The following is an 18,595-nucleotide window of genomic DNA, read 5'->3' on the forward strand; positions in this document are numbered from 1 at the left end:
AAAACCAGAGCTTCAGAGCACCAGAGCTTCAGAGTAATGCACATGAAGAGTTGCTAGGGTGTAAGTGACTTGAATTGTTAGTCAAATTAAAAGATTGCATGGAGACTTTCTGCACACTGGAAAAAATAAAATTCTTACACAAAGTAGTGAATGCAAGCATAACACATTTATACTACAAACCGTGGCAACTGAAACAACAGCAAGGCCACTTCTTATAGCTCAGCTGTTACATGCACTGTTACATCCTAATCAATGGAAACACTTTTTCCCAACACAAACTTTATTAAAAACATTTTGTCTACTATGATTACAGTAACACTGAGATCTTTACAACAGGAAAAGATGGAAGCTAGACCTCATTCAGGAACTTAGAAGGACTGCAACAGGGCTGGCTGATTTTTTTTTCAGCATTGATTTTTATACTTTCCCCTTCTCCTCCAAAGTTGTATTTCAGCAAAGATGTTTTGCTTTTGCTGGTTTTTAAATACAAATTATGGGTCCGAAATTTAAAAATTATTTTGCCAAAAATTAAGTATATAGGTTTTTTTACTATTCACTCCTTGCTGTCTTTGCCCATTAAATATGTGGCTTTCTTCTCTCATTGAATAACCTAAGTGTGGCTAGCACAGGTTTTTCCCATGAGAATTCTTCTTGTGTTTTATAAATAAAGATAAAGTTTGGATGTTATTGGAACAGTGTCCCAGAACTTGGACAGTGCAGGCCTGGCCAATCAGGCCTGGGGGAAGGCTTCTGACTGACCAATCTGGGTGACTTTTGAGAACTCTATATATGTGATGAAATCAAAACAATAAAGGTCATTCCTTCTTGCCACTGAGAACTGGTGCCTTCATTACTCTGCTAGCTGCTCAACAGCGACACCTAAGCTTGAAAAAGGTTTGTTTTTCCAAGTGAAAACTTCTCACAGACATTCTCAAGAATTAAATTAGGAACTTTAAAAGGTACTAAGAAAAGTTTCTAAAAAAAACCACCTTTTTTTTTAGGGTAAAGCATTGATTCCTTACAGAAACTAATTTTCACAACTCCTTTGCTCACTATTGACATCCATGTACATACCTGTATCACACTCCTGTTGTGATAAGCTCTGCATTCCATAAAAATCCCCCAAAGCACAGTTTTAGCACATCAGGAACAACAGAGAAGCCAAACAATTACACAAGGTGAACCTGTCAAATAATAACAAAAATTCTGTTTAGAATAAAATAATAGTGTGTTGAATGCTTACCCGGAGTTAAGACTAGGCACAGATACAAATGCACAGACTGCTCTGAAACATTGCTTAGTACAAAGCTTACAGGGAAATCAACAATATGGGTTCCAGTCAGCTGCAACTCAAATGGAAAAGGAAGGTCCTTGCAATGTCAACTCTTCAATATGTGTATGCATGCACACACTTTTTAGCTTTTTATATAAATACACACACACCTTTTTCTTTACTCATCCCGCTCTTACTGTAGGATAAAATAGCAATCCTTTTGAGCTTTCTCATGAGCTTAGGAAAAAAGGCTTTTCATCTTGCTAAAGACCATTATAAATTCAGCCTGATAATCTAACTTAGCACTTCATAACTTCAGCTCAAAAACCATATGCCTAAATGTGTTGAAACTTTCAGTTCATCTTGCTCCAGCTCACAGAGGAAGGTTCATGACCAAGGGTTTATTAAGAAAAGTTTAATAAATTTAATTGGTACACTTTTCTGATCACTCCCAATCTTGATAAAGGTCTACACATAACACTTAACACTGTTTATCACACAGAAATCTCTTTCAGTGAGGAGTAAATTAAATCCCTTTCCCCCCAATCTCTGCTGCTCTATGACCTCTGACTCTACATCCAAAAACTCGAAAACCTAAATCCAAATTCAAAACACTTTATTTACAAGGGAAAAAAAGGATTTGCCACATACCCTTCACACAGAAAAAAAATCTAGTAAAGCCCAAGTGTCTTGATAATTTGGCATGTAAAAATGTAGAACTCCTAAATTCTTCCTGCTAACTCAGAAGGAAAATCCCTTAAACTATCTCCCTCCCCACTCCCCCTTAACAGGTCCCCACAGTACAGGCTTTTTAGCTTGTTAAGCACTACCTGCCAATGTTCCCCTCCTCACTGATGTCTGCTTTAATTTTGTAAGGAACACATGCCCAGCACTGAGATAAAAGTAACTAAATTTCTGATTTTCTCTCAGCTATGCTCAGCTAGGGTTGCAGGCAAATGACAGCCTGGGGAGTCAGCTTTGGCATGAGATTCAGTTAACTGAACAAAATGTGTGAAACTACTGATGTGACATAAAAAAATATCACTAGGAATTACAAATAACACTATGAGAGGGTGACAAAAGTTACAGACAGTGCTGTGAGGGTGGCTGAATCCCACAGGTGGTTCAGGAGGAGTCAGAGGAGAAATTGGCAGACAGCAGAGAGAATTGGAGGGGACTGCCAGGGACCTTCCAGGGACTAAAGTCACACAAGGCCACCAGCCCCAGGGTAACCGTGTCAGTAACGCCATATAAGGCTGGGATTATCTAAATCACAGTATCTAAGCAACCCAAATCTGAGTGCAGATGTAGCAAAACTGGGGCCAATAGGGAATAAGTCATTAGGGGTGGGTTGTTTGTCTGGGAGGAGACTGCAGTGGAAAAACAGAGGTGGAATGACAGCAAAAACCACGGCCAGGAAATGGCAAAAGGAGTGAGGTGTGCAACTCATTCCTGGTGCTGCAAAGAGGTATCTGTCAGGCAGCTTTGGGTTTCATCACCACACCCGGGCAGGACAATAAACCAAACCTGTTGTTCTGACCATACAAAAACTGCAGCTTGCTCCGCTGGTCAGGAGAATTCAGGGAGAGGTGGGCAGGGCACTCTTCCTGATCAGTGGGGGAACAACTGACTGGCTCTGCTTGTTGTGCCTTTTACAGCTGCCTGCTTCCTTACAGGCTCTTCAGAGTCCTCATATTCTCTACAAATTTCATGTTCTTTCTTTGTTCTCTACTGGCTTGCTTTCTGTGGCGGAAAAGTTCTAGAAATCAGATGGTGTGCACGATACACCAACTGCTTTATCTGATAAAAGCTGATCCCAAAAACACTTCAAAGCAATGCCCATATAGGCTCTGCTATTTTTTTCAGTGTAACTACATTCTTCAGCAGTATTTAAACTGAATACCTTTTTAAATTTAAATTTAATTATTTAGTATTAAAGCCGGAGTTAGTGATGCCTGGTAATATTGTCATTTTAAGATGTTGAACACATAACTCCATAAATAAGCCTGAAGTGAAACTATTTCATTTGTAGTAACATGAAATTGATCTCTTTCCAATTTTTCAATGATAAGCATTATCAATATATATTTGATTTCTAACAAAGCATAGTAAAATGCTTCATTTTAAAAAAGAAATTAAATCTGTTTTATGTAAAGAATGAAAAAAAAAATCTGAAACAATAACTGAATTTGAATAGTCCCTTTTGGTGCCTGTGTAAGGCCAAAACAATACCTCAAAGAGCTGAGAATCATGCAGTCTCTTTAGAAAGAAACAAACCTTCATATAGCAACTGCTTTTTATCATATTGCCTGATAATAACAGCATTAGAACTAAATGAAAAGCTCTTATCTGGAAGAGTAAAAAAATATTTTTTAAAAATGAAAGAGACATACAAGGAAAACAAAGAATGTGCAACTGATACCAAAAAAGCGAGAGAGGACACATTTTTGTACTCCAAGATAAGTCTCAATTTGAACATATTTTGGAAGGAATTTAAATGGTGAGATATGGCCAGCTGTGTGTCTAATGTATTCAGTCAGTGGTAAAAGCAGTGTGCAGGAAAAATAAGCATCACCTTGCTCTTCATCTGCATTTGAATTTAATAAAAAGTTAAATCATCCCAGACTATGATTCCTTACCTCCACTTGAAAATAAAATGTAAAATTCCATCCCAGCAGAATTTTCTTATTTATTACACAGCTTGATTATCAAGATATAAACCAGGCCTGTAGTAAAAAGGCTGTTTTGGCAGGGCAGAATTATGTAAACACTGCTTCTAAACTTCCTCCTGGGCTTGTGCTCCAGCTGATACCCCAAGCTCACCTCCAACCCCCACAGTCCATCGATTTGCTGGCTCATGGTCTGGCTGCCAATATAGTCTCAAGATGCCAAGTGGCTTGAGAAGCCACTCAGCTCCCAGGACAGGCAAAGCTGGGCTGAATCATACTTGGAGCGAACTTCCTCCCTACAGGCATAGAAAAGAATGGCACCCCACTGGTTTGAGCAACCACCTTCTCAGAGCCTTAGGTTTTTCTTTTTAATGCAAAGAAAACATATAAATGCTCTGGTATGCTAAGTATTTCTTATATGTTAAATACTGTTTATATCAGTCCTGCTGATTCTGCTTAACTCATAAAAATGCAAATCTGACCAGTAGAGCAAAGAAGCACTCCTCAACACACTCCTAGCTTTTCTTCCTACCTGACTGTCCACTAAAAAGAAAAACCTGTATGACAAAAACACACAAAAAAATCTTCTCTAGAAATATATCAATCTGTAAGTATAATCCAAAACATTCAGGCTAGGTATGCATGGCAGACAGTTCTTAGAGCAGCTGAATTTAGTCTTACCAAAATAAAAGATGAAGCCAAGTAATGCATGGGTAAAGCAAATCGTGAAGCCTTCCTGGGTTTAGCCACATAAGTTAAACCATGAAATTCCCAAAGGGTGTACAAACAGCCCCCAAAAGCACCAAAGAAAAATACCTCTCCTTACAAGGGCTTTTCTTTCTTTCTGTGCATTTCTGCACCAGACTAATAATTACAGTCCGTGTATGTCCATACAGTCCAGACTGTCTTTCCAGTAGCCATTCTCTGCTCTGCCACTCTTTTCCTCCCTACAAAACTAGTTTCCATTTTCATTTGAAGCTCTCGACTGCTGCCACACCTACACCACCAGAGGCAGGTATTACCATCATCTACTGAACCAGATTATTACAGACCCAATAAACACATTGATGGAATTTAGGGCCCCATAAATGCCTGCCCAAGAAGCAGCAGAGAAGCCACCAGCAGATATTACCTCCCAGTCCAGCCACTGCAACCACAAGGAAGTGTGTCAAGATGAAGGGTACCCTGACAGACAAAGAGGGAACGAGCCTTCAAGCACTCAGATCTGTTCCCCTTAGGTAAAGGACCAATTCAAATTTCTATGCCACAAGCCAAATAATCATTTCAAAGGGCCTTTTCTGTTCTCTCTCATATGTCAGGCCAGTAATCTCTTCCCAGCAGCCTGTCCTCAGGCCTCAGGCTTGCTCACCTCTTGCCTCAGGGAGCACCCTCTGAGGCACAACTTAGGCTTACCCAGAGAGAAGCCAAAAAGCCAGTTTTTGGGTTTTGCCTTCATGAAAACCCCATGCCATCACCCTCAGCCACACACCTGCCACAGCTCTTAGAGCCTTCCAGCAGGCCCTGCTGGATAACAACCAAGAGACTACAGCTGAGGAAGGGCTCAGGAGCCGCTCTACTAGCCAGGCTTTAAGAGACAAACATCTAATTAAATGCAATCCAGCTTTTCATTTACCTGCTAAGAGTGGTGCCCAGCTGGGGCCTTGGGCCAGTGTGCTTTGTGAGTCACTCTGGGCCCCACACAGCAACTGGTGCTTCAGATACCAGCAGTGGAGCAAAGCACAAAGCCAGAGCAGATGGGTACCAGTGCTATTTATAACTACTTAGCAATATGTCCCTAAAGGAACACGCACTGGTGCCTGAGGGCAGACAGCAGGTCAGTGTGCAGGCGCCCCATGCTCCTCAGTGACACACCAGGGGAGGCAGGAGCTGGGGGCTCGGGGGAAGTGTGTGCACAGACAGTGACATTCCAGGTTCGAAATTTCAGGCCAAGACCAACAGTATGAGGTTCAACAAGGGCAAGTGGCACTCCTACCCTTTGGCCACAATAACATCCTGCAGCACTCCAGGCTGGGGGCAGAATGGATAGAAAGGGCCTGGTGGAAAAGGACCTGGAGGTACTGGCCGACAAAGACTGAACATGAGCCAGGCGTGCCCAGGTGGGCAAGAATGCCAATGGCACCTGGCCTGTATCAGCAAGTGTGGCAGCAGGACCAGGGCAGTGATTGTCCCCCTGTACTGGGCACTGGTGAGGGCACACCTGAAGCTGTGTGTCCAGCCCTGGGCACCTCAGTTCTGGAAGGACATTGAGGTGCTGAGGCGAGTCCAGAGAAGGGGCAGTGGAGCTGGGGAAGGGTCAGAAGTACAGGTCCGATGGGGAGCAGCTGAGGGGCTCACCCTGGAGAAAAGGAAGCTCAGGGGTGAACTCATCGCCCTCTACAGCTCCCTGGAAGGAGGGCATAGCCAGGAGGGGGTCGGGGTCTTCTCCCAGGCAGTATGGGAGGATGTGACAGGAAGAGAGAACAGTCTTAAGCTACATTTGGGGATGGCAGGTTGGACATAAGGTAAGAATTTCTTCACAGGAAGTGGTTAGATGAAGAAGTGGTTAGTGGAACGGGCTGTCCAGGGAGGTGGTGGAGTCACCGGCCCTGGGGGTGTTTAACAAAAGACTGGACACTGGACAGGGCACTCAGTACCATGGTCTGGTCCACATGGAGGTGTTGGGTCCGCGGTTGGGCTGGACAGTCTCAGAGGCGTTTCCCAACGCCCCTGGCCCCGTACATAGCATGCGGACAGCTGAGGGCGCCGCTCGTTCCCGCCGCGCCGCTCGCTGGCACTCCCCGCGCGCTCGCGCCGCCCGCGCCCTCACAGCCCCCGCGCACAGCGCCCCCTAGCGCGCCGCGCCGGAACTGGGTCAGGGGGGCCGCGGGGGCGGGGCCGAGCGCCTCGCGCGTCGCGGCGCGGTGACGCAGCGCGTGCGCGGTGACGTCGCGGCCGGTCCGTGTCCGTGTCCTGCCGCCGGTCTCGGCCCTGCCCGCGCCGCCCTCGGCCCGCCCGGCCCCGCTCGGCCCCGCCGCCGCTCCGCCATGGCCAACGTGGCCGACACGAAGCTCTATGACATCCTGGGCGTGCCGCCCGGCGCCTCCGACAATGAGCTCAAGAAGGTGCGGCGGAGGGGCGGAGGCCGGGCGCCGGCGGGGTGGGGGGCGGTGTGGGCCCGGCCGGGCAGGGCCCCGCGGGCGGGCGGCGAGGGGAGCGGGGCCGAGCGGGGCCGAGGGGCAGCCTGCGGGCGGCGGGGCTGAGGCCTGCGGGGCGGGCGCGGCGCTGTGCGGTGCCCCGCAGGCCGCGCCCGGGGCCGGGCGGTCGGGGGAGGCCGCGGGCAGGGCGAGGGCCCGGCGGGAGGAGGGGGCGGCCAGGCCTGGCCGTGCTGCCGCCTTCCTGTCCCGGCGCGTCCCGCGTGGGCTCCGGGCGCGGGCGGACGCGGCTCGTCCCGCCCCCGCCGCACCGCGCCGTGCGCGGCCGCAAGGGCTTTTCGGGGCTGAGAATCGCTGCGGGTGGATCCCCACCGGTGCCATTGTCTGCCCCACGTGCAGGCCTTGGGAGGATTCGGTTTCGTTCAGAGATGCGATTCCTCCCAGGCCGAAAGCGACAAGGCGAGGTAAACAAAGAGGGGAGGTGAAAACTTGGAGCTAGGTCGTCACTATAGCAATTCCATCCTGTAGCGTATAAAGCCTTTCTTTTTTTTTTTTCTTTCTTTTTTTTTTTTTTTTTTTTGTGGAAGGCCTTAATGACCGTTTACACGTGAGGGAGGAGAATGAACCAGACGGTTCACTAGCAGTGGCTTCCGCGGGTGGGTGGTGCTGGCACCAACAACTGCGCCTTACCCGGCATGCACGCGGCAGCCTCATTTGTGCAGGGATAGGCAATTGCAGTGTTGAAATTGGGCTGGAGATGGAAGGCAGGCGGTGAGGAGGTTGACTTTTGTGTACAGCATTGTCCACTAGAATATTTTATTTACTTACAGAGTTTTCTTAAACTATCTGCATCCTGTAAGAATGAAAACCAGAGCAGTTTTCTGCTAGGATAGCCTGCACCACCCAGTATTAATTACCACATATTAGACTAATCATGGGATGTAAAGTTTGCAGCTGTCTGCAACAGCAATGAGTTCATCTGTATCTTGTCATTGAGAGGTTTCATGGATGCTTTAAAATCTGGTACTTAACCTGTATGAAAGTATAGAAAAAGTGAAAATGAATCGATATTTTAGTCAAAAGGGGCTCAGAGAACAGGCTTTAACAGTGGCTAAATTAACTTTTACTGGAGTTACATGTTATGTATGTTGCCAGTGTAGACCTTGATTCTGGATCTGGTTCTGGTGAAATAAATAGTGGTGGCTTCCTTTGGGGCCATGGGTACTTTTTAAAGTTGCTCTGGCCTGGAATGCTGTTATCAGCAAAGATGTGAGGGCTTTCTCTTTTTAAAGATGACCATTGCAGCAAGCTCCTTTTTTTCTGATTAGATAATGTCACTTAGGTTATTAGGTTTAGTGTTTTGTTTTTTTCTTGGTCAGACTCCTTAAAATATATGGGGAAAATCCATTATAACAGAATACATGGGTTTGTGAAAGATTGTTTTGTTCCTGATGGGTGAGTTATCCAGTAAAATGTATGATTTTTGGTTTTTACACTTATTATGCTTTAGAATATTAGGCTTGTAATATCAACATTTTTATTTCATTAGTTCTATATCATGTCTTGATTGAATGCAGAAGTACAGTGTTTCAAGATAAAATCAGTAATGAAAAATAAATGTACCGATATAAAAAAAGAAATTTACTTGTTCAAAAGTTGTGAAGTTGTGGTCTCTGAAAAGCTTTTTGTGTAAAGCTCTTAACATTGTAGTTCTAAAGAGTTAGTTTAGGTGCTCAGTTATTCAGAAATAAGGCATTTGAAAAATCCTCTCCAAGAGCTGGTATTTCAGTTTCTTGCAGTAGTATCACTAGCTTTTTTAATAGGTGTAATTTGAAAAATAAAGGAATGTATACTATGTAATTTGTTAATATGTGTCCCCTGATTGTTTCTGAGGAGTGTTGAGGTGGACTAGAGGAAGGGTTGATGTTTTTACTGTCGTTAACTCCAGTGGAAAAGTCTCTGCCTGCTATGTTACTTGCTTTGATCGTCTCAAGTGTAAGCAGAACAGAGGAAGGGCTGCTGAAGAACCAGTGTTGGTCCTGAGCGTCAAAGTACTGGTCAGAAAAAAGCATTTTGGAAAGTCCCTTCTGGAAATCTGGCTGTACTTACCCCTCCTACTGGTTTACTGTGATTAAGTTAAATGAAAGCAGTGCTATGTACATTTCTGCATGTGTAACTCATATACTTAGCTCAAAGTGAGGAGAGCTCTTCCATTATTGATAGGTAGGGAAGAACCAACTGATTGTTGTGAGGAGTGGTTGTAGGGTTCAGTGAGAAGCTGAGGCAGCCATTTTGTTGTTACTGCACTGCTGTGATTGAGGGCAAAGACAAACAGGTTCAAATTCACTGTTGTGGTGTAGGGTTTGAGTGTGCTCTAAAGAATAAGTAATTTTAATGAAAGTCAAATGCGATTCTCCCTGTAAGTCAATGAGGATAAGCAGGAAAACTAGTTCTAGCTATTGTGTGCCATAGCTGTGTTTAAATACAAGTGTAGTTAATTTATGCATGTAGCAATGTCAAAATTTTTTTGGGTTGTATCAATGTATGAGTGACTTTGAAACACCAGAGTATTTTCCCTTTGCTTTATTAGGATTTTCTTTCTTCCTGGGGACACTACTTGAGTTTCTCAGGAAAGAACTGATTAATGGAAATTTAAACTAATTTTCTACCTTTCTCAACTAGGCATACAGAAAACTGGCCAAGGAATACCATCCTGATAAGAATCCAAATGCAGGGGACAAAGTAAGAAAGACTTACTCATCTTTTTTTTTTTTTTTTTTTAATGCTTTAAGTTTGCTATTACAGTAGCATCTAAGGAATTGAATACAGCTGTTGGGGGCTTGCTGTTCAAGTTGTTCAAGAATAACTGTGAGAGGGAACCCTGTCTGGTCAACTTCTCTCCAGTCTCAAAATTTGCCAGTGTACCTCATGACAAAATGTAGCAGTTGGCTGAGTGAGATTGGTTGAGAAGGTAACTCTGAGGAAAAAACTGCCTATCATTTGCTGAGATAATGTCAGCTGGCATCTATGTAGGTATATGAAGAAGATTGCCATTTGTTCAAGTTTTTCTAATATGGAAAAATGTATGTGTAGAGGTTCTTAAAACTGCTGCAGCATAAAACAAATTACATATGTGGGAAGGTTAAATTAGATTTGTTTTGCTAAATGCAATTTAAAAGTTGTCAATTAAGTTGACTCAGCTGATTAACAAAATTGAAGTTCTGATGGCTGCTTAGAGGTGAGCAGGGATGACTGTGAAAAGATACTAACTTGCCGTAGAGCCAAATACATTAATATACATTTCAGTAAGCTACTTAATTGTTAGTGTATTTTAAGCACTCAACATCCTGAAGTCTTTGCTGTTAGTATGTAACTGTTGGGTATTCTGCCTTTTGGCTTCTGCAGTCTTGTGTACCTGGCCTGGGTATTTTCTTTGGTTGGAATTTTTTTTTTTTTGTTAGAAATATGTCTTACACTAGTGAAGAACAAAGCCTGCTAAGTTTTGCAGTAAAATTTCTTATTTTATGGTAAGATGTAATGTAACTAAGCCCAAGTCTCTGACTTGCTTAGAGTAAGCTATGTTAGAATGAGGGTGGAAAAGTGTTTCATTGTACACCTTTCTAATTGATAGGTGTTCATGTCGGGGGAGAAACTAGTCAAATGCTGCCTTGAAATTCTAAATTACCATGCACTGTTTTGACTTTGTTCCTCTTCTAGTTCAAAGAAATAAGCTTTGCCTATGAAGTATTGTCAAATCCTGAGAAACGTGAGTTGTATGATAGATATGGAGAGCAGGGGCTCCGAGAAGGGAGTGGAAGCAGTGGAATGGACGATATTTTCTCCCATATCTTTGGGGGCGGATTGTTCAATTTCATGGGTGGCCAGAGTAGAAGTCGCAATGGTAGAAGAAGAGGAGAAGATATGATGCATCCACTCAAGTGAGTATTTTGATGCTGCATCTTGTGTTTTGAAGCTTTCCTGATCAGTACTTAAAGCTGCTGGTTTCTATTCTTGATACACTTCTCAGTTGAGATCCTCTGCAGTCTGCACTACTTTTGAGACCTGCATGTTGTGTGTAGAGCAGGGACCAGTCATCTGGAGTTACTTTTCATGATTGGTTAATCTAGAGACTACTAAATACTTTGCCAGGTTATTCAAATGTGTGTACTTTGTTAGCTTTATTTTCTTTGTTTTGCTCCTTAATTATGTTTGGTAGTTCTAATCTGAAAAAAGCATTTAACAGCCAAGTGTTACTCCCTGGGCAGATTCTTGGGAAGGTGGAGGTGCTCTGGAAGGACTTGCATGCATAGTGCAATGCCAGCTGGAACTATGCTTGAACCTCATAATTAATGGAAAAGTGTGTGTGGCGGCTTTGGTTTTGCTTTTGCTTTTTTGTCAAAGCTGTTCTTGAATATCACATCTAATTGTGTTTTGTAGATCTCTTCTTGCAGTCATGGCTGGCTTTTTGCCTGCTGAGCAGGTCCTTTTTAAGAACTTCAGTTAAGCAACATCTTTCCTGTTGGCAAACCGTGCTTAGTGAAGTCTGTTTAATTTCACATGCTTGCATAGTTAGGTAGCCAGTACTGCATGGTATATTATTAATAAGCTTTGATTTTGTTGTTGTTTGTAAATACTGATGCCAGGCAACCTTTTGTCTATACATTGGGTTGAAATTTCTATCCACTAACAAGTCCTTTTACGAGAAACATTAAAAAACTAAGTGGCTTTGGGGACATGCTAACCCTTCCCCACTAAACTCCATTGTGTAGAAAGCCCAATACATTAGGAAGTGTTTTATATATGTTCTTACGTGTTTGTGCCGTAAATATTGTCTGTTTACAGAGGTTTGTTTCTCACCTGCCTGGTAGAATTAAAAGTAATAATTAATTATGACTGTGTAATAACACCTAAAATTCTAGATAAGCTTGTTTCCTGTTGAGAAACACAACCAATCCTATCTGGTTTCTTCTGATTAAATTACAGCTTTTGTCTGAAACTGTGTACAGATTTACACATGTATGTTGATATGTTTGGAATTTTTTTTCAGTAACTTTGTGAAAGCCGAAATGGTGCTTTAAAATCTTATTTTTATGGCAGATTTAGTCTTTTTAGGAATATCTGTGGGTTTGGGGGGCTTTTTTGTTTGTTTTTGGGGGGGCGTTTGGGTTTTTGTTTTTGTGTGTTTTTTTAATTTGTCCTAGGCAAGTATTTTAATTACATGGGGAAAGTAAGTTGTTAAATGGTAACCCAGGAGAAATGCTTTATCTTGTAGAGTCTCTTTAGAAGATCTGTATAATGGGAAGACAACTAAACTACAACTTAGCAAGAATGTCCTTTGTAGTGCATGTAATGGGTAAGTTTGTTTGTATTTTTGAGTTCTCTGGTTGCTTTGTTGGCAGCTAGTGTAATGAAGGGTCTCCTGTGTCAGATCTTTATCAGTATTTGACTTACTGGAGCCTGCTTTCAGACCAGCAAATTGTTGAACTTGAATGATACTGTTGATGGAACTGGAACTATTCAAGGGCTTTGTGTGGGGGCAGGGTGGGAGAGCAGAGAACCTAATTGCAATTGGCAGTGCAGTTGGGCATGTAGGCATGTTAACCTACCGATGGAGGGGGTTTCTGCTTGCACCTTTGTGAAGAACTCACTTTCCTTGCAACTGGTGCTTTGTGCTGCAGGCAGGGAGGGAAGGCTGGCTCCGTTCAGAAGTGCAACGCCTGCCGGGGCCGAGGTGTGCGCATCATGATCCGACAGCTGGCCCCGGGCATGGTGCAGCAGATGCAGTCCGTGTGCTCCGACTGCAATGGAGAAGGTAGGCCAGCCTCTGCTCTGTTACTAAATGTGCCTGCTTGGATCCAGCCTCCTGCTTAAATCTCAGGAGGAACTTATCCAGGACAGTTCTGCCCTTCCCCAGTCAGCTGCATCACACTCTGATGTCAGCATGGAGAAATCGTTTCCCTCAGAACAGCAGCAAGATTTGCAGTGTTTAATGTACTGAAAAGCAGCCTAGAAGCTCAAACAGTAGGGACTGATTATCTCTAAAAACACTCAGATGTGAATATTACTTACTGCTATTACTCTTGTGTTAAAGTAAAAACCCAGGATGTTGCTGATTTAGCAGCTCTTTGTCTTTTTGCATCTCCTGATATCCAAGGACAGTTGTAGGTTAAAAACGGGAGTCTAAAGTTGAATTTTTAATTTCTTCAAATTAAGATGATATCTTTGGCTGAATTGGTTCTGTTTGGGGGGAACAAGTTCAGCACTTTATACAATTTCATTTTAGGTCTTCTGCAGTTGGCAGAGTAGTAACATCACCTTGTGGAGGGTTTTACTCGTCACAACACTAAACCTGCCAAGAGTTGTATTTTGTGACTTGTCAAAACATTTCATAAATGATGTTGTCTTTAACATTTCATATGCCTAACCTACATATTTTGTGGTTTCAACTGCATCATAGTGTTATGCTTTGTTTCACAGAAAGGTGGTTTAAGCTGAGAAGCTTAATATTTTAAGCCAAGTGCATCTGCTTGTGGCACTTAGTACTGAAATTTTACAGCCCATACACAGTAACATTTGGTTACTGTGTATAAAGACAAGAGCTTACTGGAAAAATAAAGGTGAGGTAGAACACGGCATTGAAGCCATTTTGGATTGTCATCCCTCAGGTGGCTGGAAACAATAAATACCTTTATGGGGTGAATCTGATGTGACCAGCTCTCTTCCCATGTTTCTGTATGCAAGACTCTAGTTCTGCTGGCTGCATTTACACAGTACTGTCTTGTGGGGATATACTGGGAGATGAGGCAGTCAGGGAACTTTCTTTTCCCCTTCCTTCCCCCTGTCCCAGCTAGGGTACATGAAGCCTGGCTTTCCTCTTGTGGGGAATTCATAAAGCTACATCTAAATCACTACTTGTGTTGCAGAAATTCTTCAGCTTGTTTTCAGATAGTTTTTTTAGTAATTGGATGCAGCTATGTCAAAATTGCTGAACTCAAAATTTGTCTTTATTTTAGGTGAAGTAATTAATGAAAAAGACCGTTGTAAAAAATGTGAAGGGAAGAAGGTGATCAAAGAGGTAAAAATACTTGAAGTCCATGTAGATAAAGGCATGAAACATGGACAGAGAATTACATTCAGTGGAGAAGCAGATCAGGCTCCAGGTGTGGAACCAGGCGATATTGTCCTTTTACTCCAAGAGAAGGAGAATGAGGTAATGCTTTTGAGTTTATCTTTTAAATGCCTTTTATTCCAGTTGTTAATATTTAAGTTATATAGATGGCCATTCATTTAAAGTAATTGATACAGTTGCAGCTCTGGGAGAGATGGTGAATAGCTTTTAATAGATTTCTAGTGTGTAACGTGGCTTTCATGGTGAGCCAGAAAAAAACTGAGCAAGTCCTTAGCCAGAAGACAGGCAGCTTCTGGTGCCTCCTAATGCTAATAAGAGGTAGCTTTCTCAGATAAGCTCAGCCTGACTTTGATACAGTAAATGCAGTGAAGAGCTATTCAGGATGTTAACTTTAATCTGCTTTCCTTGTGACACTAACAAAATGCTAAGTGTTGCTTTTTTCCATGTCTTGTGACATGGCAGGGAACTCCTGATAAAATCCCCAGATGGTGCTTTCTGTGTCTGCTACTGCAGTTCTGGAAATAACACAAAATGGTGATGTTGCTGATTCACTTAACAAAACAAACATTATTATTTTATACTGACCTGTTAAGATTTATGCTCACTGTATTCTGGCCTATATACAGTGCACTTTGGAATTAAATATTGCAATTTATCATCTCCTGTTAAAACTCATCTGAGGCAGAGTTGAGGTGACCGCTCCTTTTTTAATTCTATTAAAAATGCCAGATATTACTCTGATGAAATAAGGAGTAGTTTGTGTGTTACACTTGTGGAGGGGTTTTCTGTTATTACAGAGTAGCATGGGGTACAAATTTAAACTCCAGTCATATATTAAGGGTATAATGTTGGTTAGCTGCTAATTAGGTACTTCGTATGCTTTTCAAAGCTTTGTCAAGGACTGCTAATCTGTCAGTCTGTACTTTGTCCTAGTGAGTAAAACTAGACTTTGTGTTCTTAAAATTTCCCTTGAGATGGGACTCATGGTTCTGCCAGTGGATAAATTTTAAGATTTACTCTGATTAAGAATCCTGAGTTATGTGGCTTAAAGATCACTTCTGACAGCTGTGGACTAAGTGATCAAAGTCGTGCTGTAGGTCAAGGCAGCTAAAGCAGATATGCATGAGGACAAGAGCTGAGAAATACAGATGTGGTTTATATACCTCCAGTGCAGGGGAAATAGTGTCAAACTGTTACTAGTTTTGTTTATAGTTTGCTTGTGTGGAAGATGGTGGGGATGAAAGAGCAGTGCTGCTGTACAGGGCTGCTTTAATTTGAGCCTTACCTCAGTTTGTGGTGTGGTTTGGCTTATCTTAGATGACACTTTGTCAGGCACAAACTTCCCAAGCACATTAAGCTGTCTGAATTAACAGAATCAAATTCTCTTCATACAAAGGCTGTTGCTCTGATACTGAATTTTAAGGATAAATAATAATGAACTCTCAATAATGAGTCTGATGGAGTTGTGATTATAGCACTAGAAAGGATATTTCCTTTTTTGTTTCCCAGGTGTTCCAGCGGGATGTGAATGATTTGCATATGACACACAAGATTGGACTTGTTGAAGCACTGTGTGGATTTCAGTTCACATTTAAGCACCTTGATGGACGTCAGATTGTGGTTAAATATCCTCCTGGAAAAGTAATTGAACCAGGTAAACTTGACCTAGTAAGGATTTGTTTGTTTATGCTTTCATGGTTGTTCAGCACTTAATCCCACCCTTGTTGTCCTGTTAACTGAACTTAGGCTGGGGAAACAGAATTGTATGGAGAATGGTTCTGCTGTAGCACTGCACTGCTTACTTCTCTTTGAATTCCAGGTTGTGTTCGTGTAGTCAGAGGGGAAGGAATGCCACAGTATCGCAATCCTTTTGAGAAGGGGGATCTCTACATTAAATTTGATGTTCAGTTTCCTGAAAACAACTGGATTAGCCCAGAAAAGCTTTCAGTAAGTAGTTTTTCAAGCATAAATGTGGTGTATTACTTGACAGAGTGTGCAAAGAGCCTATGTTTTACCTCACAGGCTTGCTTTCAATGCTTAAATTTAGATACAGGTTCTTTTAGCCTTTTTTATGGGCCATGTGTTACGTAGAAATACCCCTTGGAATATGAATTTATGGAAGCTGTGTTTAAGAGCTGTGCAGAGGGTACACAGACGAGGGCAGGAGGAAGAATCTTTCTGTTGCTGTCTGATAAGTTTAGAGAGTGCAGCTGTATTTACTGATTGCACTATTTTTTGATGATATGTGGAGCTGTTGGTTTTCTAGAAGTGGTGTCTCTCAGTTGATACAAATACTTTTAAATGACTCTGCAGTTCAGGGCTTTCATCAGCATAGACTTCTAAACCTGCTTTTAGAGGTGTCTCAAAGTTGTAGGAAACTGGTCACTTTATTTAGCAGTTGTAGATGCAATACTGAACACATTTCTTTCTTTGGGGCAGGAACTTGAAGATCTTCTGCCAGCTAGACCAGAATTTCCCAATGTAATTGGTGATGCAGAAGAGGTAGATCTTCAAGAATTTGATACCACTCGTGGTTCAGGTGGTGGCCAGAGACGTGAAGCTTATAATGATAGTTCTGATGAAGAAAGCAGCCATCATGGACCTGGGGTACAGTGTGCCCACCAGTAAACATTTGTCTAAAAAGTTGCACAAGGATTTTCTTTCAAATTTTGCCTGACTTGTTTTCAACAATCCAGCTGGATTGTATAAGTAATCCAGATGAACCAATGGACATCTATTGCTGTATGTGTAACTTTTAAATTGGTCTATAGTATCTACAGAGTGTAATTTAAACTAACCACAAGCTTACATCTTCATTTTGACTGTGTAGCAGAATAAAGCACTTGAAAGGAAGACGAGACTCCTTTTCACATGGGTTTTAAGTTTGTCCTCGTATCTGTGCTTGATTTTTACCAGTTTTGTGTAGATTTTAAGTTTCATATTTTAAATTCAAATTCTACATTGTAAAGTTTGTGTACAATTTGTCCTGAGGCTTGGTATTTGGCTGCACCTGCATAAGCTGCTACAAGTAGAATCAAGAATTTCATAGCCTGTATCTATCATCTAGATGCATGGTAAATGGGCTTTGCACATAATGGGTTTAGAGCTGACTGGGAACAATGAAAGACTAAATTAGAAGTGGTTGTAAGTTTTTTCTACCATCTTGTGAACGGTTTCTGAAATGAAATGAAATAAAAGCAGTTGGTGTATAATATATTTCTTTTGCCTTGTAACTCTTACTTTTCCAGTGGCTTTAACTAGTCTGTGTATTGAAGAGACTATGTAGATGATAGATATTTTATAAAACACAGGGAGGCTGAAGCTGCTTTAAGACTAGGTGGAGGTTAGATAATAGCTGTGTGCCACATTCCAGTCTCTTCCTGAAATGAAAGATGACTAAATGGGCACAGGGAAGGCTGCAGCCATGTCCTCTTTGTGTGAACAAAACACAAGAATATATGAATTCAGTCTAAAGATAACAAACCCCTTAAATGGGGAATGATTAAATTCTGAAATAATGGTGTCTTTCTCTTAGCCTTTGAATCCTATTCAAAGCCTAATTCAGCCTCACTTCCTAGAGAAATGTTTCCAGTTTAAAAAAAGTATTTAACCTGGAAACATAAAAAATGTAGATGGTTTTGTTACTTTTCTAGTAGTTTGCACTTTGGTTTAAGTATGAAGATACTAAGTTCTCCAGCTTCAGTTCTATTACTTTTAATGGGCAAAAATGCCAGAACAAAGCAAAAATGTGACCTTAACTAAGGAACTGTTGTGCATGAACAGTGTTGGGTTGGTAAGCTGCCTCTATAGCAAGGTTTCTCTCCTGTTTAAGTGAGAAAGTTGAAGCTCTACTTTTCTTTACAAATCTGAAGTGTGACTTGTTTAGTTATTTCTCTGATAGTTGTTGACACTTTATTAATGAGGTTGGAGGGACAAACTCCAAGGGTTTCAATGTGCTTGGGTAGGCATTGGCATTTGAGTGTTGCTGAACATCCTTGTTATAGACTCTAAAAATGAAGCAAAAATAAATACTGTTTGATCTGTATTTCACTATTGACTTTATGATGTGGCATTCTCTAGTGGGTCTTTTCATTTATTAAAGCTTGAGGTTGCTTTTTGTGAAACCATGGTTACATGTTGATCCTTTCTCCTGACTGATCTCTCCAAGGAGTCAGTCCTAACCTGTAATGCTTAAACAATTGCAATGCCTGTCTTCTGCTTCTAAGTAATACACATCCTTGGAAAATAGGAGTAATACTCTAAACCTTTAATCCCCTTTCACATTTTTTTTTTTTTTAGGGGGAAGAGAGGAAGGGACTCATGGTAACTTCAGATAGTTGAAGTGAAGGGCTGGGGGAAGAGTTGATCACTG

General features: G+C 42.0%; 1 protein-coding gene and 1 long non-coding RNA gene across 2 annotated transcripts in view; one reads left to right on the plus strand and one right to left on the minus strand.

The window, feature by feature from the left end:
• LOC146432337 (uncharacterized) overlaps positions 1-6,750 on the minus strand; it is a 136,989-nt gene extending 130,239 nt beyond the window's left edge. The window contains exon 1 of the long non-coding RNA XR_014854559.1: positions 6,597-6,750. This is a non-coding gene — a long non-coding RNA (uncharacterized LOC146432337). The remainder of the gene's footprint in view (positions 1-6,596) is intronic.
• Positions 6,751-6,869: 119 nt separating this feature from the next.
• On the plus strand, positions 6,870-17,439 carry DNAJA2 (DnaJ heat shock protein family (Hsp40) member A2). The gene is made up of 9 exons (XM_085071934.1): positions 6,870-7,064; positions 9,777-9,836; positions 10,812-11,032; positions 12,367-12,447; positions 12,773-12,906; positions 14,108-14,304; positions 15,733-15,877; positions 16,043-16,170; positions 16,663-17,439. The coding sequence occupies exons 1-9, from the start codon at positions 6,987-6,989 to the stop codon at positions 16,849-16,851; spliced, it is 1,233 nt and encodes a 410-aa protein (XP_084928060.1). The 5' UTR covers positions 6,870-6,986; the 3' UTR covers positions 16,852-17,439.
• Positions 17,440-18,595: the final 1,156 nt, after the last annotated feature.

Source organism: Lichenostomus cassidix, chromosome 11, assembly GCF_008360975.1.
Source record: "Lichenostomus cassidix isolate B80296 chromosome 11, HeHo_3.0, whole genome shotgun sequence".
Taxonomy (NCBI): Eukaryota; Metazoa; Chordata; class Aves; order Passeriformes; family Meliphagidae; genus Lichenostomus; species Lichenostomus cassidix.

Bases quoted from the DNA above. Each gene is read 5' to 3' on its own strand.
- DNAJA2 (XM_085071934.1), top strand. From the start codon at position 6,987: ATGGCCAACGTGGCCGACACGAAGCTCTATGACATCCTGGGCGTGCCG. The intron at 9,837-10,811 runs GTAAGAAAGACT...TTCCTCTTCTAG, and splicing joins ATCCAAATGCAGGGGACAAA to TTCAAAGAAATAAGCTTTGC. The intron at 12,448-12,772 runs GTAAGTTTGTTT...TTTGTGCTGCAG, and splicing joins CTTTGTAGTGCATGTAATGG to GCAGGGAGGGAAGGCTGGCT.